We start from the raw sequence: 19,793 nt of genomic DNA, 5'->3' as shown, positions 1-19,793 counted from the left end.
CTCCACGCCTGCTCTCTGGGCCTCAGGGCGCTCTCCTCCCTGATGGCTACCGGGCCCTCCGAGGGGCGTGTCAGGCGGTTTGTGGGTGTGAACACACACCCCTCTCGCTCCCTTGCATTAAGCTGAGGGCGCCTTTTTCCGGAAGGAGGTGCTCTGAGTGCAGGGCGCGGGTGGGGAGGGTCAGGGAGGGGCTGAGGCACTGTCTGCTTCCAGGAATTCCAGAGGAGTGAGTCCTGCCTGCCCCTACGGGAATGGGGGGTGCTCCCCCAGAGTACACTCCCTTGGGGTGTGGCCCCAACTTTGATTGCAAGGTCAGTAAGGGACTTGCTGACTGTGGGGCGTGAGCAGGGAAGCTGGGATCCACCCCAAGGGCTCTGATGGGGCATTTGTGGTCTTCGGGTCCACATCAGAGGATGGTGTTAGTGGGACCTACTGTGTGTTACCGTCACAACACTCAAACCTGCAGAGAGTTTTTGTGAGTTTATGTGGACAATTGCCGGGAAGCAGAACCTCAATGGATTGGGATGATGCTCCGGAGAATGGGGGTTCCATCTGTTTACACATTGCCATCAAAGGAGGGACGCAGGTGGGTGACATGAGATCCATTGGGGACGGACCAGAGAGGCGGGAGCAGGCAAAGCGGGGAACCCCTGGGATTGGATAAAAGGTAAAATGATGGACACACACTCAGGTGGGTGCAGGGACAATTCACATGGCAATGAGGGGATCTGTGGTCTCTGTCCTGGCGCCCAGCACATTGGGCTGTGCCCCGAGGGGTCTGGGAAAAGGGGCGTTACAAGGGTATCCTATAGTATAAAAGACTAATATGCAAATTGACCGAACGGCAGAATGACCGGTCGCTATAATGCACACTGACCACCAGGGGGCAGACCCTCAACACAGGAGCTGCCCCTGGTGGTCAGTGCACTCCCACAGGGGGAGTGCTGCTCAGCCACAAGCCAGGCTCACGGCTGGCGAACACAGTGGTGGTGGGAGCCTCTCCCACCTCTGCGGCAGCGCTAAGGATGTCCCCCGAGGCTCCCAGAAAATGAGAGGGTGCAGGCCGGGCTGAGGGACCCCCCCCCCCAAGTGCACGAATCTCATGCACTGGGCCTCTAGTGTTATTATAGACTAGAGGCCCAGTGCACGAACTCGTGCACCAGTGGGGTCCGGCTGTCCCGCCCCAATTGGGGCTGAACGGGGCCTGGCCAGCCAGGGTAGGGGACGCAGGAAGGAGATTGGCCAACCAGCCCTGCCCCTAATCGGGGTGGGGGGCTGATCAGGGCTGGGCCAGCCAGGGGGAGGCGCCGTGGGAGGCTGGCCGCTGACCCCACCCCGATTGGGGTTGGGGGGCCAATCAGGGGCAGAGCCAGCCTGGGGGAGGGGCTTCGGGACGTTGTAGGGGCCAATCAGGGCTCTGATCCGGCCAGTTGGCCACCGCAGTGCGTGCATAGCGACTCGTTGTTCTGGTCATTTTGGTCATTCTATCATCCCGGTGGTTTGGCTTTTATATATATAGATGCAAAAAGACAGCCGGGCTCCGTGAAGGCAAAGGCTGACCTTGTCAGGGAAGATACCGGCCTAGGAGGTGACCCCCCACCACCCCTGCTTCTCGGTCAAGTTTAATTTCAGACCATCCTGTGGGGTGACGTCAGGTCTCTGAGTTTACAGGGCCGCCACGCAGGCCTCCCCTGAGCTGTCAGGTCACACATGGCCCCTTTCGCCCACACGTGGAAATCGTCTCACAATTATTTCCCAGTGAAACCGGAGAACCGTGGTTTGTTTAGCATTGAGTTGGGTGTCGATTCGTCATTTTGTGCGAATCGACCCATTTAAATGGTAAAGGAGATACGTTTTCCCAGTTTTGTGGAGAAGCAGTGGACAGAGACCCCACGGGGTCAGTGTAAGGCATACAGCCTGATGGTTCGATTGACGTCTATGTTGACCTCCGCCCTCCATCTCGGGTAACCACGGGTCTGATCTCTCAGACAATACTTTTTAAAAATATATACTTTTATTGATTTCAGAGAGAGGAAGGGAGAGGAAGAGAGAGAGAAGCATCAATGATGAGAATCATGGATCGGCTGCCTCCTGCACGCCCCCAACTGGGGATCGAGCCCGCCACCCAGGCATGTGCCCTTGACCACTGTGGATGAACGGGGCCATGTGTGACCTGACAGCTCAGGGGAGGCCTGCATGGCGGCCTTGCAAACTCAGAGACCTAACGTCACCCCACAGGATGGTCTGAACTTAAACTTGAACAAGAAGCAGGGATGGTGGGGGGTCACCTCCTAGGCCGGCGTCTTCCCGGACAATGTCAGCCTTTGCCTTCACGGAGCCCGTCTGTCTGTTTGCATCTGGGATAACACACCCTTGGAATGTCTGGGTACCTTGTAACTCCCCTTTTCCCGGACCCCTTGGGGCACAGCCTACTGTGCCGGGCGCCAGGACAGAGACCACACATCCCCTCATTGTCATGTGAATTGTCCCTGCACCCACCTGAGTGTGTGTCCATCATTTCACTTTTTATCCAATCCCAGGGGTTCCCCGCTTTGCCTGCTCCCGCCTCTCTGGTCCATCCCCAATGGATCTCATGTCACCCACCTGCGTCCCTCCTTCGATGGCAATGTGTAAACACAGATGGAACCCCAATTCTCCGGAGCATCATCCCCATCCGTTGAGGTTCTGCTTCCCGGCAATTGTCGACAGTTTGGCTCCAATAAACTCACAAAAATTCTTTACAGGTTTCCATGTTTTTTTACATTAACACCAGGAATCGAACCCGGGACCCTTCGGTCCACAGGCTGAGGCTCTATCCACTGAGCAACACTGGCCAGGGCTCAGAACATCCTTTTTAAGGGAGTTTCCCAGTTACCAGAGCCCGGGAGATGGGAGTCCTGCACGGCTGCACCCCACACCCCCGCCCCCAGCAGCCGTCCCGCGTGGTCGGGCCCTGTGCCTGCTGGACGGTCACGCCCTTTGGGAGACGGTGACTGTGGTGCAGGCGCTCAGGGCCACGTCTGTCCCCGCAGGCGGGCGAAGGAGATCGTGCTGCGGTTCGAGGGGCGGCTGACCAGGACCCGCGGCTACCAGGCAGCGGGCGCGGAGGTAAGGACCCCGTGTGGGTACCCCGCCTGGTCTCGGCCTGGGCACCCGCCCCTGCGGCTGGGTGTGGGCACAGGCGTGCGCGGTCAGCTGGGCAGGGGGGCTGCGTGGCCCCAAACCTCGGCTTCCGTCCCGGACACTGTCCCGTGACCCGAGAGAGCCTAAGCCATAGAAACGGTCCCTCCCCCCAGACCCATCCCGCCACTTCCTGACTCATCCACCTCATGTGGGGGTCTCCCTCCCCATGTGCTCTTGTAAAGAGAAAGATACAGCCCTGGCCGGTGTGGCTCAGAGGATAGAGCGTCATCCTGTCGACCGAAGGGTCCCGAGTTCGATTCTGGTCAAGGGCACGTACCTCGGTTGCAGGCTCCTTCCCGGCCCGGACACTGGTGAGGGCGCGTGCAGGAGGCAACCCATCGCTGTGTCTCCGTCACATCGATGTTTCTCTCTGTCTCTCCTTCTCTCTCCCACTCTCCCTAAAAAAAAAATAAGAGCCCTAGCCGGTTTGGCTCAGTGGATAGAGCGTCGGCCTGCGGACTGAAGGGTCCCAGGTTCGATTCAGGTCAAGGGCATGTACCTTGGTTGCGGGCACATCCCCAGTGGGGGGTGTGCAGGAGGCAGCTGATCAATGTTTCTCTCCCATTGATGTTTCTAACCTCTATCCCTCTCCCTTCCTCTCTGTAAAAAATCAATAAAATATATTTAAAAAAGAAAAGATACAGGCGTATTCCAACGCCCACTGTGCAACACAATGCTAAGGCTTTTGTTTCTTGTTTTCCCATTCACTTCCTCAAAGCTAAACTGAGTTCATATTGAAATTATCTGTTATAAAGACACGAGAGGCCCGGTGCACGAGATTCCTGCACTGGGGGAGGGGGGGAGGGGGGTCCCTCAGCCCAGCCTGTGCCCTTGAGCAGTCTGGGAGCCTCCAGGGGGTGTCCGCCTGCCGGCTTAGGCCCGTTCCCCGTGAGCCGGGCTTCTGGCTGAGCAGCGCTCCCCCTGTGGGAGTGCACTGACCACCAGGGGGCAGCTCCTGCGTTGAGCATCTGCCCCCTGGTGGTCAGGGCACGCAATAGCTTCTGGCTGAAACTGGCTCTCTGACATCCCCCGAGGGGTCCTGGATTGCAAGAGGGCGCAGGCCAGGCCAAGAGACCCCACGGGGACCCGATAGGAGCCAGGGAGGGACGCGGGAGGTTGGCCAGCCGGAGAGGGACTGCGGGAAGGCTCTAGAGTGTATTGGGCCAGTCTCACTCAATCCCAGCAGCAAGTTAACCTACCTGTCGGAGAGTCAGAGCGTCTGCCCCCTGGTGGTCAGTGCATGTCATAGTGAGCGGTTGAGCAGCCTTAGCATATCATTAGCATATTACGCTTTGACTGGTTGAACGGCCAACCAGATGACTGGACACTTAGCATATCAGGCTTTTATTATATAGAAGGATTACAGCCCTAGCTGGTGTGGCTCAGTGGATAGAGTACTGGCCTACGGACCAAAGGGTCCCAGGTTCGATTCCGGTCAAGGCCACATATCTTGGTTGCAGGCTCCTCCCTGACCCCAGCCCTGGTCAGGGCACATGCAGGAGGCAACCCATCGATGTGTCGCTCTCACATCCACGTTTCTCTGTCTCTCCCCCTCCCTTCCACGCTCCCTAAAAATCAATGGGAAATTATCCTCGGGTGAGGATTAACAAAACAAACAAAAAACACACATCTTGGAACGTTTAGCAATTGCATCATTTTTTAAAATATATTTTATTGATTTTTTACAGAGAGGAAGGGAGAGGGATAGAGAGTCAGAAACATTGATGAGAGAGAATCATCGATCAGCTGCCTCCTGCACGCCCCCTACTGGGGATGTGCCCGCAACCAAGGTACATGCCCTTGACCGGAATCGAACCTGGGAACCTTGAGTCTGCAGGCCAAAGCTCTAGCCACTGAGCCACACCGGTCAGGGCAGCAATTGCATCTTAAAGGTGAAGTCCTAATTAAAGGCATAAGGAGGTGCCGGGAGCCCCGCCTCCGGGCGGGACCCTGGTGCCCGAGGTCAGAGGTCATCGGGCATCGCCTGAGTGAGGAAGGCCAGCCCTAACCCTGCCCCTCCTCCCAGCTCTGGCGGAAGTTCGCGCGCCTGGCCTGTAACTTCGCGGTGCTCTTCATTCCCTGGGAGACGAGGATCAAGAAGATCGAGAGTGAGTGGGCGCTGGGCGCAGCGGACGGGCAGCGGGACTGCGGAGGGGGGCTGGCGGCCTGGGCCTCATGCTGTGCGGCCGCGGGGCACCGCACCCGGGCTGACCCCGCTGGACACAGGACGACCATGGGGGACAGGCGTCCCTCCCACCAGCCCCGGAAGACACCATCCACCCCCCACTGCGACTCGGGTGTCCCATCCGCTCATTCCTTGGACACAACACAGACCCAAAAGGGTGGAGTGAAAAACTGTAGCTCGCCCGGCCGGTGTGGCTCAGTGGGTAGAGCGTCGGCCTGCGGACTGAAGGATCCTGGGTTCGATTCCTGGTCAAGGGCACACACTCGGGTTGCGGGCTTGATACCCAGTAGGTAGCGTGCGGGAGGCAGCCGATCCATGATTCTCTCTCATCATGGATGTTTCTCTCTCTCTCCCTCTCCCTTCCTCTCTGAAATCAATAAAAAGTATTTTTTTAAAAACACAAACTATAGATCAATCAGAGAGAAAGGTGGACAATTGGAAAACAGAAACACACCATCCCACACTGCTCCGGGAGACCTGTCGCTGTGGGGGCACATGACTGGGTGCTCTCGCTCTCTCTCTCTCTCTCTCCCCCCTCCCCAACCCCCAGGTCACTTTGGCTCCGGCGTGGCCTCCTACTTCATCTTCCTGCGGTGGCTCTTTGGGATCAACATCGTGCTCACGGTCATGACGGGGGCTTTTATCGTGGCCCCAGAGGTGAGAACCGTCCGGAAATCATTCGTCTTCCAATGAAGAAAAAAGGGCCCCTTAGAAAAATGCTGGAAATTCTCAAGACGGTGACCAATACACAAGACACACAAAATTGTGTAGCTTTTGGAGAGAGAAAAAGGTGCCATTTGTTCAAAAGAACCGTTAAAGCCCTGGCCAGTGTGGCTCAGTGGATAGAGCGTCGGCCTGCAAACCAAAGGGCCCTGGGTTCGATTCCGGTCAAGGGCACGTACCTGGGTTGCAGGCTCCTCCCCAGCCAGGGCCCTGTTCGGGGCTCATGCAGGAGGCAACCCATCCATGTGTCTCTCTCACATCGATGTTTCTCTCTGTCTCTTCCTCTCTCTTCCGCTCTCCCTACAAATCAATGGAAAAATACCCTCGGGTGAGGATGAACAAAAAATAAAAAAGTAATAAGAAAAATAAATAAAAGAGCCGGGAGAGCCCTACCATGAGACGCTGGCCCTCCCCGTGGGGGGGGAGGGTCCTGGGAGGAGCGGGCATAGCTCGCACACAGTGAGCTGGCTCATAGGTTCTGAAATCAGCCCCATACAATTCTTGTGTCGCAAGACATCGTCCTTCTTTGGAGTTTTCCCACCATTTTAATTAATTTAATTTTGTGAATCCTCACCCAAGGGTATTTTCCCATTGATTTTCAGGGAGAGTGGACAAGAGAGGGAGAGACAGAGAGACACATCCATGTGAGAGAGACCCCTCGATGGGTTGCCTCCTGCACGCGCCCGACGGGGGCCTGGACCTGGATGGAACCCGGACCCTTCGGTCCAAAGGCCTGCGCTCTACCCACTGAGCCGCCCCGGCCAGGGCGATCCCCCCCCCCCCCCCCGCCATTTCAATAAAAACGAAGCCCATTCAGTTCTCAGTCCCTCCAAGGAGGGGCCAGGCTGGCCTGGCCTGTGGGCCAGTTGGCCGACACCCTGTTCACATTAAACCTCCTTCCCAACTCAGCTTCATCCTCAGGAAGTGGGTGAAAATAAGAGTAAAGAGGCCATTTCCCGAGCCATCGGGGGAGCCCAGGGCCCTCAGCAGCGCCCCCCACGGGAACACGGGCAACTCAGAGGGCACAGGCGGGCCCTGACCCGGCAGGAAGGACATCCGGTCCACGCGGCTCATTTCCCGTCAGCCAGGGTCCGGCAGAAACCCGCCCCCCTAACCCCGGGACCTCTCGCGAGACGTCCCTTCACCTGACGACGCCTCACGTGACGTCCTCTCACGCCACGTCCCCTCGCCTGACGTCCCTTCGCCTGACGTCCCCTCATGTGACGTCCTCTCGCCTGACGTCCTCTCTCGCGATGTCCTCTCACGCCACATCCCCTCGCACCACGTCCCCTCTCCTGACGTCCCCTCATGTGACGTCCCCTCACGCCAGTCCCCTCGCCTGACGTCCTCTCATGTGACGTCCCCTCGCCTGACGTCCCCTCATGTGACGTCCCCTCGCCTGACGTCCCCTCATGTGACGTCCTCTCGCCTGACGTCCCCTCATGTGACGTCCCCTCGCCTGACGTCCCCTCATGTGACGTCCCCTCGCCTGACGTCCTCTCATGTGACGTCCCCTCGCCTGACGTCCCCTCGCCTGACGTCCTCTCACGCCACATCCCCTCGCACCACGTCCCCTCTCCTGACGTCCCCTCATGTGACGTCCCCTCACGCCACGTCCCCTCGCCTGACGTCCCCTCATGTGACGTCCTCTCGCCTGACGTCCCCTCATGTGACGTCCCCTCATGTGACGTCCCCTCGCCTGACGTCCTCTCCTGTGACGTCCCCTCATGTGACGTCCCCTCGCCTGACGTCCTCTCCTGTGACGTCCCCTCATGTGACGTCCCCTCACCTGACGTCCTCTCCTGTGACGTCCCCTCACCTGACGTCCTCTCCTGTGACGTCCCCTCGCCTGACGTCCTCTCCTGTGACGTGCCCTCGCCTGACGTCCCCTCCTGTGACGTGCCCTCGCCTGACGTCCCCTCATGTGACGTCCCCTCGCCTGACGTCCCCTCGCCTGACGTCCTCTCCTGTGACGTCCCCTCGCCTGACGTCCTCTCTCTCCAGCTCATCGCAGGCCAGCCCTTCGGAAGCACCGCCAGCAAGAGCATCCCCGCGGCCCAGGCCGCCTCCGCCCAGGACCTGGACACCGTCTGGTCCCTGGGGGTGAGCCGGCCCGGCCCGCGCCTTCGGGGGGTGGGGGGTTGGACCGGCCCGGTTCCGGGCCCCCCCCAGTCGGAGCTGACCGGGTGGGGTGCGGTCCCTGCAGGGCTACCTCCAGTCCTCCGTCCTCTTCTACGGCTTCTACGGCCGCGAGCGGCGGATCGGGAGAGCGGGCTACCGGCTGCCCCTGGCGTACTTCCTGGTGGGGATGGCCGTGTTCGCCTACAGCTTCGTCGTCCTCCTGAGAAAGTACGGCCGCTCGCCTTCTCTCCGTGCGATCGATCCATCGCATGGGATCGTGTCCGTCAGCCCGTCCCGCGAAGGCGTGCCGGGCCCATTGCCCCGATGGCGCCGAGGAGGCCAGATATTTGTATGGGTTCCCGAGAGGAAGGGAGAGAAACATCGATGAGGAGAGAGAATCACGGAAAGGCTGGCTCCTGCACGTCCCCTCCTGGGGATCCAGCCCTGACCCGGAAGCAAACCGTGACCTCCAGGTTCATAGGTCAGCACTCAACCACTGAGCCACCCGGGCCGGGCGGGATGCCCGTTTCAACCAGCGCTCCCTGGGCAGCTCCCGTGTGGGGTGCGGAGGGACCGGAATAAAAAGATCTTAGCGGGTTCGTGTCATTTTGGACAAAGCGGGGTGGGGGTACCCTCTGGGCAGAAGCTGCAGGAAGACTGATGTACTCGAAGGAAAGAACTTTATTTCACAGGAGCCCAGCCAGCGTGGCTCAGTGGTTGAGTGTTGACCTAGGAACCAGGAGGTCAGGGTTCGCTTCCGGGTCAGGGCACATGCCCGGGTTGTGGGCTGGATTCCCAGTGGGGGGCGTGCAGGAGGCAGCCGATCCATGATTCTCTCTCATCATGGATGTTTCTCTCTCTTCCTCTCCCTCCCTCTGTGAGATCAATAATAATAATAATTTTTTAAAAAGTAAAAAAAAAAAAGAAAGGATTTCACAGTAACAGCTGCACGAGGTGGCACGGGCTGGCTCAGTGCCCGCCCGGCGTCACCCGACCACAGGCCTGGGCTGTGTCCCCGTGGTCCCCAGGGGCCCGGGTGGGGGGGGCAGGTGATGCTCCGGCTCCCACGGGGGCGCCTTGTGGTCCCATCGGCAGGATGGCCAAGAACTCCCGCATGAGCCTCGCCAGCGCCTCCAGCGACAACTACACCTTCTGCTGGCGGGTGTTCTGCGCCTGGGACTACCTCATCGGGAACCCCGAGGCCGCCGAGAGCAAGGCGGCCGCCATCGTGAACAGCATCCGGGTGAGTGGGCCGGGCAGGCCGCCGGGGGGTGGGGTGGGGAGAGGGAGGGCACGGCCTGGGGCCCTGGGCACAGAGTCCCTGCTGTTCAGACCAGCACAGCCAGAGCAAGTGACGTCAGACGTGCCCCTGCCCTGCCCCACCATCCAGCCGATACAGGAAGGAAATATTGGAATGCTTCTTTATTTTTTTTTTATTTTTTAAATATGTCTTTATTGATGTCAGAGAAGAAGGGAAAGGGAGAGAGAGGGAAACATCCATGAGGAGAGAAAATCATGGATTGGCTGCCTCCTGCATGCCCCCTACTGGGGATGGAGCTCACAACCTGGGCATGTGCCCTGACGGGGAATCGAACCCTGACCTCCTGGTTCCTAGGCCGATGCTCAACCACTGAGCCATGCCGCCAGCCCGGCTGTATTTTAGTTCCTCTCTCTAAAATGTTAATGTGCGTATTTTGGGTCATTTGCGTAACGGATTGCTACCGTGCTGCACGTGGACACGGTGGAAGGATGAGCACCTGTATGTGGGGCATCGGCTTTGGCGGTGAGCTTAGAAGGCTGTGCCGTTAAGGCCTTCGGAGTCCAGGTCTGCTGGGCAAGCAGGCTGCCGAGTGGTGCTGCCTTTTGAGAAAAACGTGATTCGGATCACATCACATGTCTAAAGAGTTTCACACCCCCCCCCCCCAATCTCCCCTTCCCAACCCCCAGTTTTCTGTTTGACCCGTTTATTGTGATTTAAAGCATCGATACCGACAGAATTGTACCGTGAAGTCTAGACTTCAAGCCATGATGTCGCATACTCACTCAGCCAAGCATGTCGCACGCAGAGGCTAACACGGGCCAGATAAACGAGGTTTGCGTGGATCTGGCCACAAAAGAACCAAAGCTTCCGTTTTCATAGAAACGTAGGTTTGTTTCGATGGAGACGTGCTGAATACCAAGGGCTGAAATGAGTCATCGTGAACATAAAATAATAGAACGTTTTAATAAAGATTAATATTTTTTCTTGAACATTAACTTACCAGACACTGAGTCACTGCACAAATGAATAAGCGTCACGCAAATAAACCTATTTCTCTCGTTCTCCAAAAGCGAGGTATTTCCTGTTGCGCACACCAAGCCAGTCAGTCCGAGACGAAGGACGTGGCCATCGGCTGCTAGAACATTTGCTGCCGGTGTCAGTGGGGAGAGATGGTGCGCCTGCGCGTAAGGCGCGTGAGGGACATGAATGCAACATGATGATAGTCCAGTCATTAGCAAATGTTGTAGTTCATTATTAATGACTAGTGGCCCAGTGCACGAAATTAATGCACATTAAAAGGGAATTAATTAGAGGAAGTATTTTAATATTGCTATTTACCCTTTCTCTATAATAGAAGTGTTAGAGATGAAAGAAAATTAGTGAAATGTCCATGAAAATCTCCCTCCTGTCAGAGTCTGGGGCGCGTTACAGGAACCAGAGTCAAGTCCCCGCCCACCCACATGCGCTTTGAAATCGCGTGAGACCTGGCCCCACCTGGCCCCACCCCCATTGGGTTAGACCCAGACTCAGTTGGCCCAACCCCCGTCAAGCCCCTCTGGGTGGGGGGCACAGCCTCAGGTTACCTGGCCCAGCACCAGGGTGAGGGGTGTGGCCTGAGGTCCCCTGCTCTGGTGCCAGGCCGAGGTCCCTGCTGATTGCTCGTTAAGGCTCTTTGGGAACTCGGCCTCTGCTGTGGGCACAGCCATCTTGTGTTATGGTGTGACGGTCAATTTGCATATCCCCTCTTTATTAGGTAGGATTGCCCCTAACCACTATGCCCCTAACAGGATATTGTAAAAATTAAGTTACGACATTTTTATTAGAACGTTGCTTACATACCGTTGTATTGGCTGGGCCGCAAAAATATTCATTGTGAGCCACATGCAGCCCATCGCCTGCGCGTTTGACATGCTTGCACTAAATCATTTCTGATCATGGAATACATGTCAAGGTTTATAATGAAAATGCTTTATGGGTCTCTCCCTGCAGGAGGCGATCCTGGAAGAACAGGAAAAGAAGAAGAGCAAAAACCTGTAGGTGCCCAGGCCCCATGGGAGAGCGTTGCTAAGCTGGTGTAATCTGGCGCAGAAATCGCCAGGCGGGCTCTGTCTTGTTTTCACACACCGCCAGGCAGCTCATCTTTGTCCTTAAAACCTAGGCTTCTGCACTGTGACATGTGTTTTCCATTGATTTTTAGGGGAGAGTGGAAGGGAGAGGGAGAGACAGAGAGAAACATCGATGAGAGAGAGAGACATCGATTGGTTGCCTTCTGCACGAGCCCCGACCAGGGCCTGCAACCGAGGTTCGTGCCCTTGACCAGAATCGAACCTGGACCCTTTGGTCCACAGGCCAATGCTCTATCCACTGAGCCACATCAGCTAGGGCTCAGATTACCTGTATTTAGCAACAACATTCTTCTAAGTCATAGGACACAAACAGTACTGAAAATATATATATTAGAGACCCAGTGCATGGAATTCATGCACAGGGGGTGTGTCCCTCAGCCCAGCCTGCACCCTCTCCAATCTGGGACCCCTCAAGGGATGTCTGATTGCCTGTTTAGGTCCGATCCCACCAGGATCAGGCCTAAACAGGCAGTCGGACATCCCTCTCACAATCCAGGACTGCTGGCTCCCAACTGCTCACCTGCCTGCCTGCCTGCCTGACTGCCTCTAATTGCTTCTTCCTGCCAGCCTGATCACCCCCTAACCACTCTCCTGCCAGCCTGATCGACACCTAACTGCTCCCCTGCTGGCCCGATTGCCCCTAACTGCCCTCCCAGTTACCCCTAACTGCCCTCCCTTGCCAACCTTATTGCCCCTAACTGCCCTCCCCTGAAGCCCTGGTCACCTCTAACTTCCCTCCATTGCCAGCCTGGTCCCCCCCCAACTGCCCTCCCTTGCAGGCCTGGTCCCTCCCAACTGCCCTCCTCTGCTGGCCTGATTGCCCACAACTGTCCTTCCCTGCCAGCCATCTTGTGGCGGCCATCTTGTGTCCACATGGGGGCGGCCATCTTGTGTGTTGTGTTGGAGTGATCGTCTATTTGCATATTACCTCTTTATTATATAGGATACTAGAGGCCTGGTGCACAAAATTTTTGCACGGGGGGAGGGGTCCATCAGCCGGCCTGCACCCTCTTGCAATCCGGGACTGCTGGCTCCTAACCACTTGCCTGCCTGCCTGCCTGATCACCCCTAACTGCTCACCTGCCTGCCTGATTACCGCTAACAGTCTCTGCCCCATCCAGAAGGACATCCAGAAGGTTGTTTGGCTGTCAGGTCTAATTAGTATATTATTACAGGTTTTTACTGAATTCAGAGAGAAGGAGAGAGATAGAAACGTCCATGATGAGATAGGTCGGCTGCCTCCTACATGTCCCCTACTGTGGATTGAGCCCACAACCTGGGCATGTGCCCTGACCAGAAATCGAACCTGGGACCCTTTAGTCCGCAGGCTGATGCTCTATCCACGAGCCACACCAGCCAGGGCATTCGGTACCAAATTCTTGTTGACACGCCTTCCAGGGTGAAGTCTCAGATCTGGGGTTCTTCTCAAGGTTTGGGGGCCATGTTGGGAGGTGGGGCCATTCAGCTAGAGAACCAATGAGATAGGGTGGTCCCCAGGAGAAGGCACGTCCCCGCGGACAGACGCACCTGCTCACGGGCACCCCCACGGGCCTCAGCCCTGTGGCGGGCGCCCCCTCACGCCCATCTCTGTGCAGGGCGGTGACCATCTGCCTGCGGGTCGTGGCCAACATCCTGGTGCTGCTGTCGCTGGCGGGGAGCATCTACCTCATCTACTTCGTGGTGGAGCGGTCGCAGCGGCTGGAGCAGTCCAAGAAGGAGCTGACGCTCTGGGAGAAGAACGAGGTACCGCGGCGCCCCCCCCCCCCTTTTCCCGGCGTGCCTTCCATGGGGCATAGAGATGCTGCAGGGGAATCCCAGCCGCTGGTCCCAGAACAGGAGCTGGGCCGGGCCGTGGGCAGGGCTGAAGTCGGGAAGATATTCAGTCGGGAAGATACTCATTCAAAACAGCCTCACGCCCTGGTCAGTGTGGCTCAGTGGATAGAGCGTTGGCCTGTGAAGGGCCCCGGGTTCGATTCTGGTCAAGGGCAGGACCTCGGTGGCAGGCTACTCCCCAGCCCGGGCCCTGGTCGGGGTGCATGCAGGAGGCAACCCATTGATGTGTCTCTCTCTGTCGATGTTTCTCTCTGTCTCTCCTTCTGGAAAAATATCCTCGGGTGAGGATTAACAACAATAAAACAGCTTCATGTCCCTAACCGGTTTGGCTCAGTGGCTAGAGCATCGGCCTGCGGACTGAAGGGTCCCAGGTTTGATTCCGGTCAAGGGCATGTACCTTGGTTGTGGGCACATCCCCAGTAGGGGGCGTGCAGGAGGCAGCTGATGGATGTTTCTCTCTCATCGATGTTTCTAACTCTCTCTCCCTCTCCCTTCCTCTCTGTAAAAAGTCAGTAAAATATATTTTAAAAAAACACAAAAAACAAAACAGCTTCATGCATGTGCATGTTCTTTACCTTCCATTTTTTTTTTTTTTTGCCTGTGAACTGCTTCCCACAGACGGTCTTTCCTCACTGACACTTTCCAGACCTGGATCTCGCTACAGCCTGCATACGGCTGCATGGTCGGCAGGATGTGTGTCAGCCCTGAGCCAAACCGGGAGCACTCGTGTGGCTTCTGTCTTTCTTTTTTCGTTAGTCCTCACCCGGGAATAGTTTTCCGTTGATTTTTAGGGAGAGTGGAAGAGAGAGGGAGAGACACAGAGAGAGAAATATCGATGGGAGAGAAACACGTCGATGGGTTGCCTCCTGCACGCGCCCCAACCAGGGCCAGGGCCAGGAAGGAGCCCACAACCGAGGTACATGCCCTTGACCGGGAATAGAACCCGGGACCCTTCAGTCCACATAGAGCTGACGCTCTGTCCACTGAGCCACACGAGCCAGGGCCTGGCTTCCACATTTCTGAACAGAAGTCGGGCCTCCTGAACCAACTCCATGCCCCTGCCTTTAAGAAAGCCCCACCATATTTTCCTCTCCATCTATGTGAAGACAAGAGGCTCGGTGCATGAATTTAGGCACGGGTGGGGTCCCTCGGCCTGGCCAGCAATCGGGCCTGATTGGGGCCCATCTCTCCCAGTTCCAATTAGGGCCCATTGGGGCTGGCCAGAGGGATGGGGGGAGGTTGGCTAGCCACGGAAGTTGGCTGTGGGGGCGCACTGACCACCAGGGCACAGCTCCTGCATTGAGCATCTGCCCCCTGGTGGTCAGTGTGCATCATAGCAACCGGTCGACCGGTCGTTTGGTTGCCCAGTAGTAACAGTCGCTTAGGCTTTTATATATATATATATATATAGACTAGAGGCCCGGAGCACGAAATTAATGCACGGAGGGTGTCCCCTCAGCCCAGCCTGCACCCTCTCCAATCGGGGACCCCTCGGGGGATGTCCGACTGCCTGTCTAGACCGGCAGTCGGACATCCTTCTCACAATCCTGGACTGCTGGCTCCTAATCGCTCACCTGCCTGCCTGCCTGGTCGCCCCTTACTGCCCCCCCTGCCGGCCTGATCACCCCTCACTGCCTCTGTGTGCCAGCCTGATTGCCCCTAACTGCCCCCCAACCAGCCTGGTCTCCCCAAACTGCCCCCCACTGCTGGCCAGGTGCCCCCAACTGCCCCCTCCCTGCTCCCAACTGCTCCCCCCCGCCGGCCTGGTCACTCCTAACTGCCCCCCCACCAGCCTGGTTGCCCCCAACTACCCCCCTCTGTCAACCTGGTCACCCCACGCAGCCTGCTTGATCAGTTGTTTGATTGTCCCTCGGGCTGGCCCTGGGCGGCTGGGGGGCTGAGGGGACTAGGGACTCTGGAGGCAGGCATGCAGAGCGGCTGGACACACCTGGGGGCATGCCGGCCATGCTGCGTGCCTGCTGCCCGGGCGGGGGCGTGGCTGAAGGGACTGGGCACTGCCATCTTGTGGCTGTGGGCACTGCCAGCTTTGAGGGTGTGGCAGTCGATTAGCATATTCCCTCTTTATTAGATAGGATTCCCATGACTAGAAAATCATTGAGGAAGGTTACAATTTCCTAATTTTTCCCCCAGTAGGGGGCGTCCAGCAGGCAGCCGATCCGTGATTCTCCTCATTGATGTTTCTCTCTCTCTCTTCTTCTCTGAAATCAGTAAAAATGTATTAAAAATAAAAAGAGAAGGAACATCAGTTCGCTCTCTGCTGTCCCTTTTCTGTTGTTCATAGTCGCTGGGCTGTCTCACTCGCTCCCACCCAGGTCAGGGCAGCAGGAACAGGAAGACGTGGCCATTGGAAACGGGGCAGAAATGCTGGGGAAGGGCCGTGTGGGGGGTCAGTGTAAGCATAGTCCCCGGGCGGGACGAAGCCGTGGTACCGTGGCCTTTTGCAAAAAGCTAAGTAGCAGCCCTGGCCGGTGTGGCTCAGTGGATAGAGTGCCGGCCTGTGGACTGAAGGGTCCCAGGTTCGATTCCCGATCAGGGCACATGCCTGGGTTGCGGGCTCGATCCCCAGTGTGGGGCGTGCAGAAGGCAGCCGATCAATGATTCTCTCTCATCATGGATGTTTCTCTCTCTCCCTCTCCCTTCCTTTCTGAAATCAATTAAAATATATTTTAAAAGAAAAGAAAAAAAGCTAAGTAGCAGAGCTTCGGGGGAGCCCCCCTCTTCCCCCCCCCCCGCCATAAGAGCCGCCTGGCCCCAGGCCGGGCTGAGGGCAGATTATGGCGGCGGGGAAGGGAGGAGAGGGTGGGGGAAGGCTGGGGTGTGGTGCCCGCCCTCGCGCACACGCAGCTCTGTCTCCGCAGGTGAGCGTGGTGGTCTCCCTGGTGACCATGATCGCGCCCTCGGCCTTCGACCTCATCTCCGCCTTGGAGATGTACCACCCGCGGACCACGCTGCGCTTCCAGCTGGCCAGGTACGGTGCCTGTGGGAGGCGCTGGGTGTGGGTCCCCCCCCTGTGTCCCACGGCGGGAACCCCAGTCCATCGAGAGCCAAGGATGCTTCACTGTCCCCCAAACTTAGCACAGCCCGGCCGGCGTGGCTCAGCGGTTGAGCGTCGACCATGGAACCAGGAGGTCAGGGTTCAATTCCCGGTCAGGGCACATGCCCGGGTTGCGGGCTCGATCCCCAGGGTGGGGCGTGCAGGAGGCAGCTGATCCATGATTCTCTCTCGTCATGGATGTTTCTCGCTCTCTCCCTCTCCCTTCCTCTCTGACGTCAATAAAAATATATTAAAAATAAAAGAACTTAGCAGAGCTTCCCTGTGATGCATCCAAGATGAGCAGGATGTAAAGGAGAGAAGGGGGGGAGGAGGAGGAGGAAGAAGTGGAGAGGAGAGAAGGGAGGAGAAAGAGAGAGAGGGAGAAAGAGAGAGAGAGAGAGAGAAGGAGGGGGGAGGAGAGAAGGGGGAGGGGAAAGAGAGAGAGAGAGGACCCAGGTGAGGAGTGTGTGCTGGTCCCGCCCTGCCGGGTCCTCAGCGGCCTGATGGGAGGTGAAGGAGACCCACGTGCATTTAAGACACGAGCGGAACATGAAGCTTTGCTTACAGCTTCCACCAGCGTGGACTGTGGGGTTCCTGTGGCTAAGCCCAGGGGGCTGGGTGGGGTTGGGGGGCCGCAGGCTGAGCAACAGCAGGCCGGGAGCCCGAGGGGGCGTCCTGGGCTCCCCCATGGGGTCAGAGCGGCCACCACAAGTCCACCTGCGAAGCCACTTCCCTGGGCCAGGCCGGCCTCACCATAAATGAAAGCAGGAGGTTTGGGGAGGGCTCAGGGTCAGGGCCTGCCCCCACCCTGACCCCGGCCCCGGCCCTGGCCCACTGGCCAGGGACGCTCCCTCTGTGACACTGAGCTGCCCCACAGGCGGACCTCCCACCACCACCTCGGGGGGCCAGGCTGTCCCTCTTCAAGGTCGGCAGGTTTTTAAAAAATACATGTATTGATCTCAGAGAGGAAGGGAGAGGGAGAGAGAGAGAAACATCCATGGTGAGAGAGAATCACTGATCGGCTGCCTCCTGCAGCCCCCTACTGGGGATGGAGCCCGCAACCCGGGCATGTGCCCTGACCGGGAATCGAACCTGGGACCCTTCAGTCCGCAGGCCAATGCTCTATCCACTGAGCCACACCAGCTGGGGCAAAAAAAAACACAAACACACGTTTTAAAACCAGATGCGTGACAGTCGCATGGAGGGTCTGCACTCACCTTGGAGCAGCGCCGGCCCCGACCTCGGCTCCCCTGTGTGTGATGCTCAGTGAGGACGCGGTGCCCCAGGGGAGGGCACCCAGAGGCCCCAGACCCCCGATGGCTTTATCCCCCCTGTAAGGCTCTGAGGGACCCCGCAAGGCAGCCACTGCCCCAGCCGCCCGGCATGGCCCCCCCGGGGCAGGTCTGGGCCCTGGGCGTCGGGGTCGCGTGTCTCACGGGCCTCGCCTCTCAGGGTGCTGGTGCTGTACCTGGGGAACCTCTACAGCCTCATCATCGCCCTCCTGGACAAGGTCAACAGCATGAGCACCGAGGTGAGTGCCCCCTGCAACTCCCCAACCGCGCCACACACGGACAGACGGACGGACAGACACACAGATATACACACAGATATACACACAGACACACACACAGATATACAGACACACAGACACACAGTTAGATACAGACAGACAAATATACACATAGATATACACATAGATACACACATAGACATACAGACGCATATATACATACACACAGACATATAGATACACAGATACACAGTTAGATACAGACAGACACACAGATATACAGATAGATAATACATACACACACACACACACACACACACACACACAGAGACAGACACACAGAGACAGACATACACAGACACATACATACAGACATACATATACAAAGACAGACACCCAGCCCTGGCCGGTTTGGCTCAGTGGATAGAGCGTCAGCCTGCGGACTGAAAGGTCCCAGGTTCCAGTCCGGTCAAGGGCATGTACCTTGGTTGCGGGCACATCCTCAGTAGGGGGCGTGCAGGAGGCAGCTGATGGATGTTTCTCTCTCATCGATGTTTCTAACTCTCTCGCCCTCTCCCTTCCTCTCGGTAAAAAATCAATAAAATATATTTTTTTAAAAAGACACAGACACACAGATCGATGCAGGCACACAGACATACAGACAGATCTGCAGGGACAGACAGACACACAGACTGATACATAAACAGACACAGACCCCCCCCCCCCCCCCCCCCGGGCCGTCAGGGCCAGCACCACTCCCATGTTCACACTCCCTGCGTCACATCAGCCCTCAGCCACTGCGGGCTCAGGTCAGCGGGAAAACTAGCCCCCTTTACGGGAAAGACACCAAGGCCCGCGGTGTGGCTGCAGGACAGCCTGGGCCAGAGCTCACTGGGGGATGGGCGGTGGGGGGTGGGCGGCGGGGGATGGGCAGTGGGGGATGGGCAGTGGGGGTTGAGCAGCCAGGGAAGGGCAGCCGGGAGAGCCTTAGGGAGCTGGGAGGAAAGTAATGTTCCAGTGGGAACAGGTCACCGGGAGCCGCTGTCACCCAGCCTCCCGTGAGGATGCCCACATGGCGGGGAGGGCAGCGTGGGAGGATCCTCAGGACGCCTGTCCGGCTGCACTGGACAGACGTCGAATCCGAGGCTTCCGGCAGGAGAGGCGCCAGGACAGCGGCTCTGTGTCCCGGCCGTGGGGTGCACAGACCGTCCCGGCCTGAGCACGGGGACTCGGACCTGGGGCCTCAGCGGGTGGAGCTCCGTCCGTCTGTGACGGGCGGCCGTGAGGACGAGGGGACCCCACGCGTGTTAGCCCAGCGCAGCCCGGGCAGCTGCTGAGAACCTCAGTACACCCTCCACAGCTCTGTTCCCCGATGGGGCCGCTCCAGGCAGGTGGCTTTCTCCCAGGCTAGAGCGAGACAGAGGGACAGGGGGACAGAGAGACAGAGAGACGGGGACAGAGAGACGGGACAGAGAGACAGGAGGACAGAGGGATGGGGACAGAGAGACAGGACAGAGGGATGGGGACAGAGAGACGGGACAGAGAGACAGGGGAACAGAGGGACAGAGGGACAGGGACGGGGACAGAGACGGGACAGAGAGACGGGGACAGAGATGGGGACAGAAGGATGGGGACAGAGAGGTAGGAGGACAGAGGGATGGGGACAGAGAGAGAGAGACGGGGACAGACAGGGGGACAGAGGGACAGAGAGACAGAGGGACGGGGGGACAGAGAGACAGAGAGATGGGGACAGAGGGACAGGGACAGAGACCGGCACAAAGGGACAGAGGGACAGA

The 19,793-nt window shown here is 57.9% G+C and overlaps 1 protein-coding gene across 1 annotated transcript in view; it reads left to right on the top strand.

Annotated features, from left to right (window-relative positions):
• The window catches only part of TMC3 (transmembrane channel like 3), a gene marked incomplete at both ends in the record, with an annotated part of 44,531 nt that overhangs the window by 7,329 nt on the left and 17,409 nt on the right, over nucleotides 1-19,793 (top strand). The window contains 10 exons of the mRNA XM_079764223.1: nucleotides 3,033-3,108; nucleotides 5,210-5,291; nucleotides 5,919-6,025; nucleotides 8,096-8,194; nucleotides 8,298-8,440; nucleotides 9,308-9,455; nucleotides 11,463-11,506; nucleotides 13,195-13,342; nucleotides 16,312-16,421; nucleotides 17,940-18,018. Coding sequence (XP_079620349.1) covers nucleotides 3,033-3,108; nucleotides 5,210-5,291; nucleotides 5,919-6,025; nucleotides 8,096-8,194; nucleotides 8,298-8,440; nucleotides 9,308-9,455; nucleotides 11,463-11,506; nucleotides 13,195-13,342; nucleotides 16,312-16,421; nucleotides 17,940-18,018 — 1,036 coding nt within the window. The remainder of the gene's footprint in view (nucleotides 1-3,032; nucleotides 3,109-5,209; nucleotides 5,292-5,918; nucleotides 6,026-8,095; nucleotides 8,195-8,297; nucleotides 8,441-9,307; nucleotides 9,456-11,462; nucleotides 11,507-13,194; nucleotides 13,343-16,311; nucleotides 16,422-17,939; nucleotides 18,019-19,793) is intronic.

The sequence above is a fragment of the Cnephaeus nilssonii genome (genome assembly GCF_951640355.1).
Source record: "Cnephaeus nilssonii genome assembly, chromosome: 24".
NCBI classification, from domain to species: domain Eukaryota; kingdom Metazoa; phylum Chordata; class Mammalia; order Chiroptera; family Vespertilionidae; genus Cnephaeus; species Cnephaeus nilssonii.
This window is presented reverse-complemented; position numbering and strand designations above follow the sequence as displayed.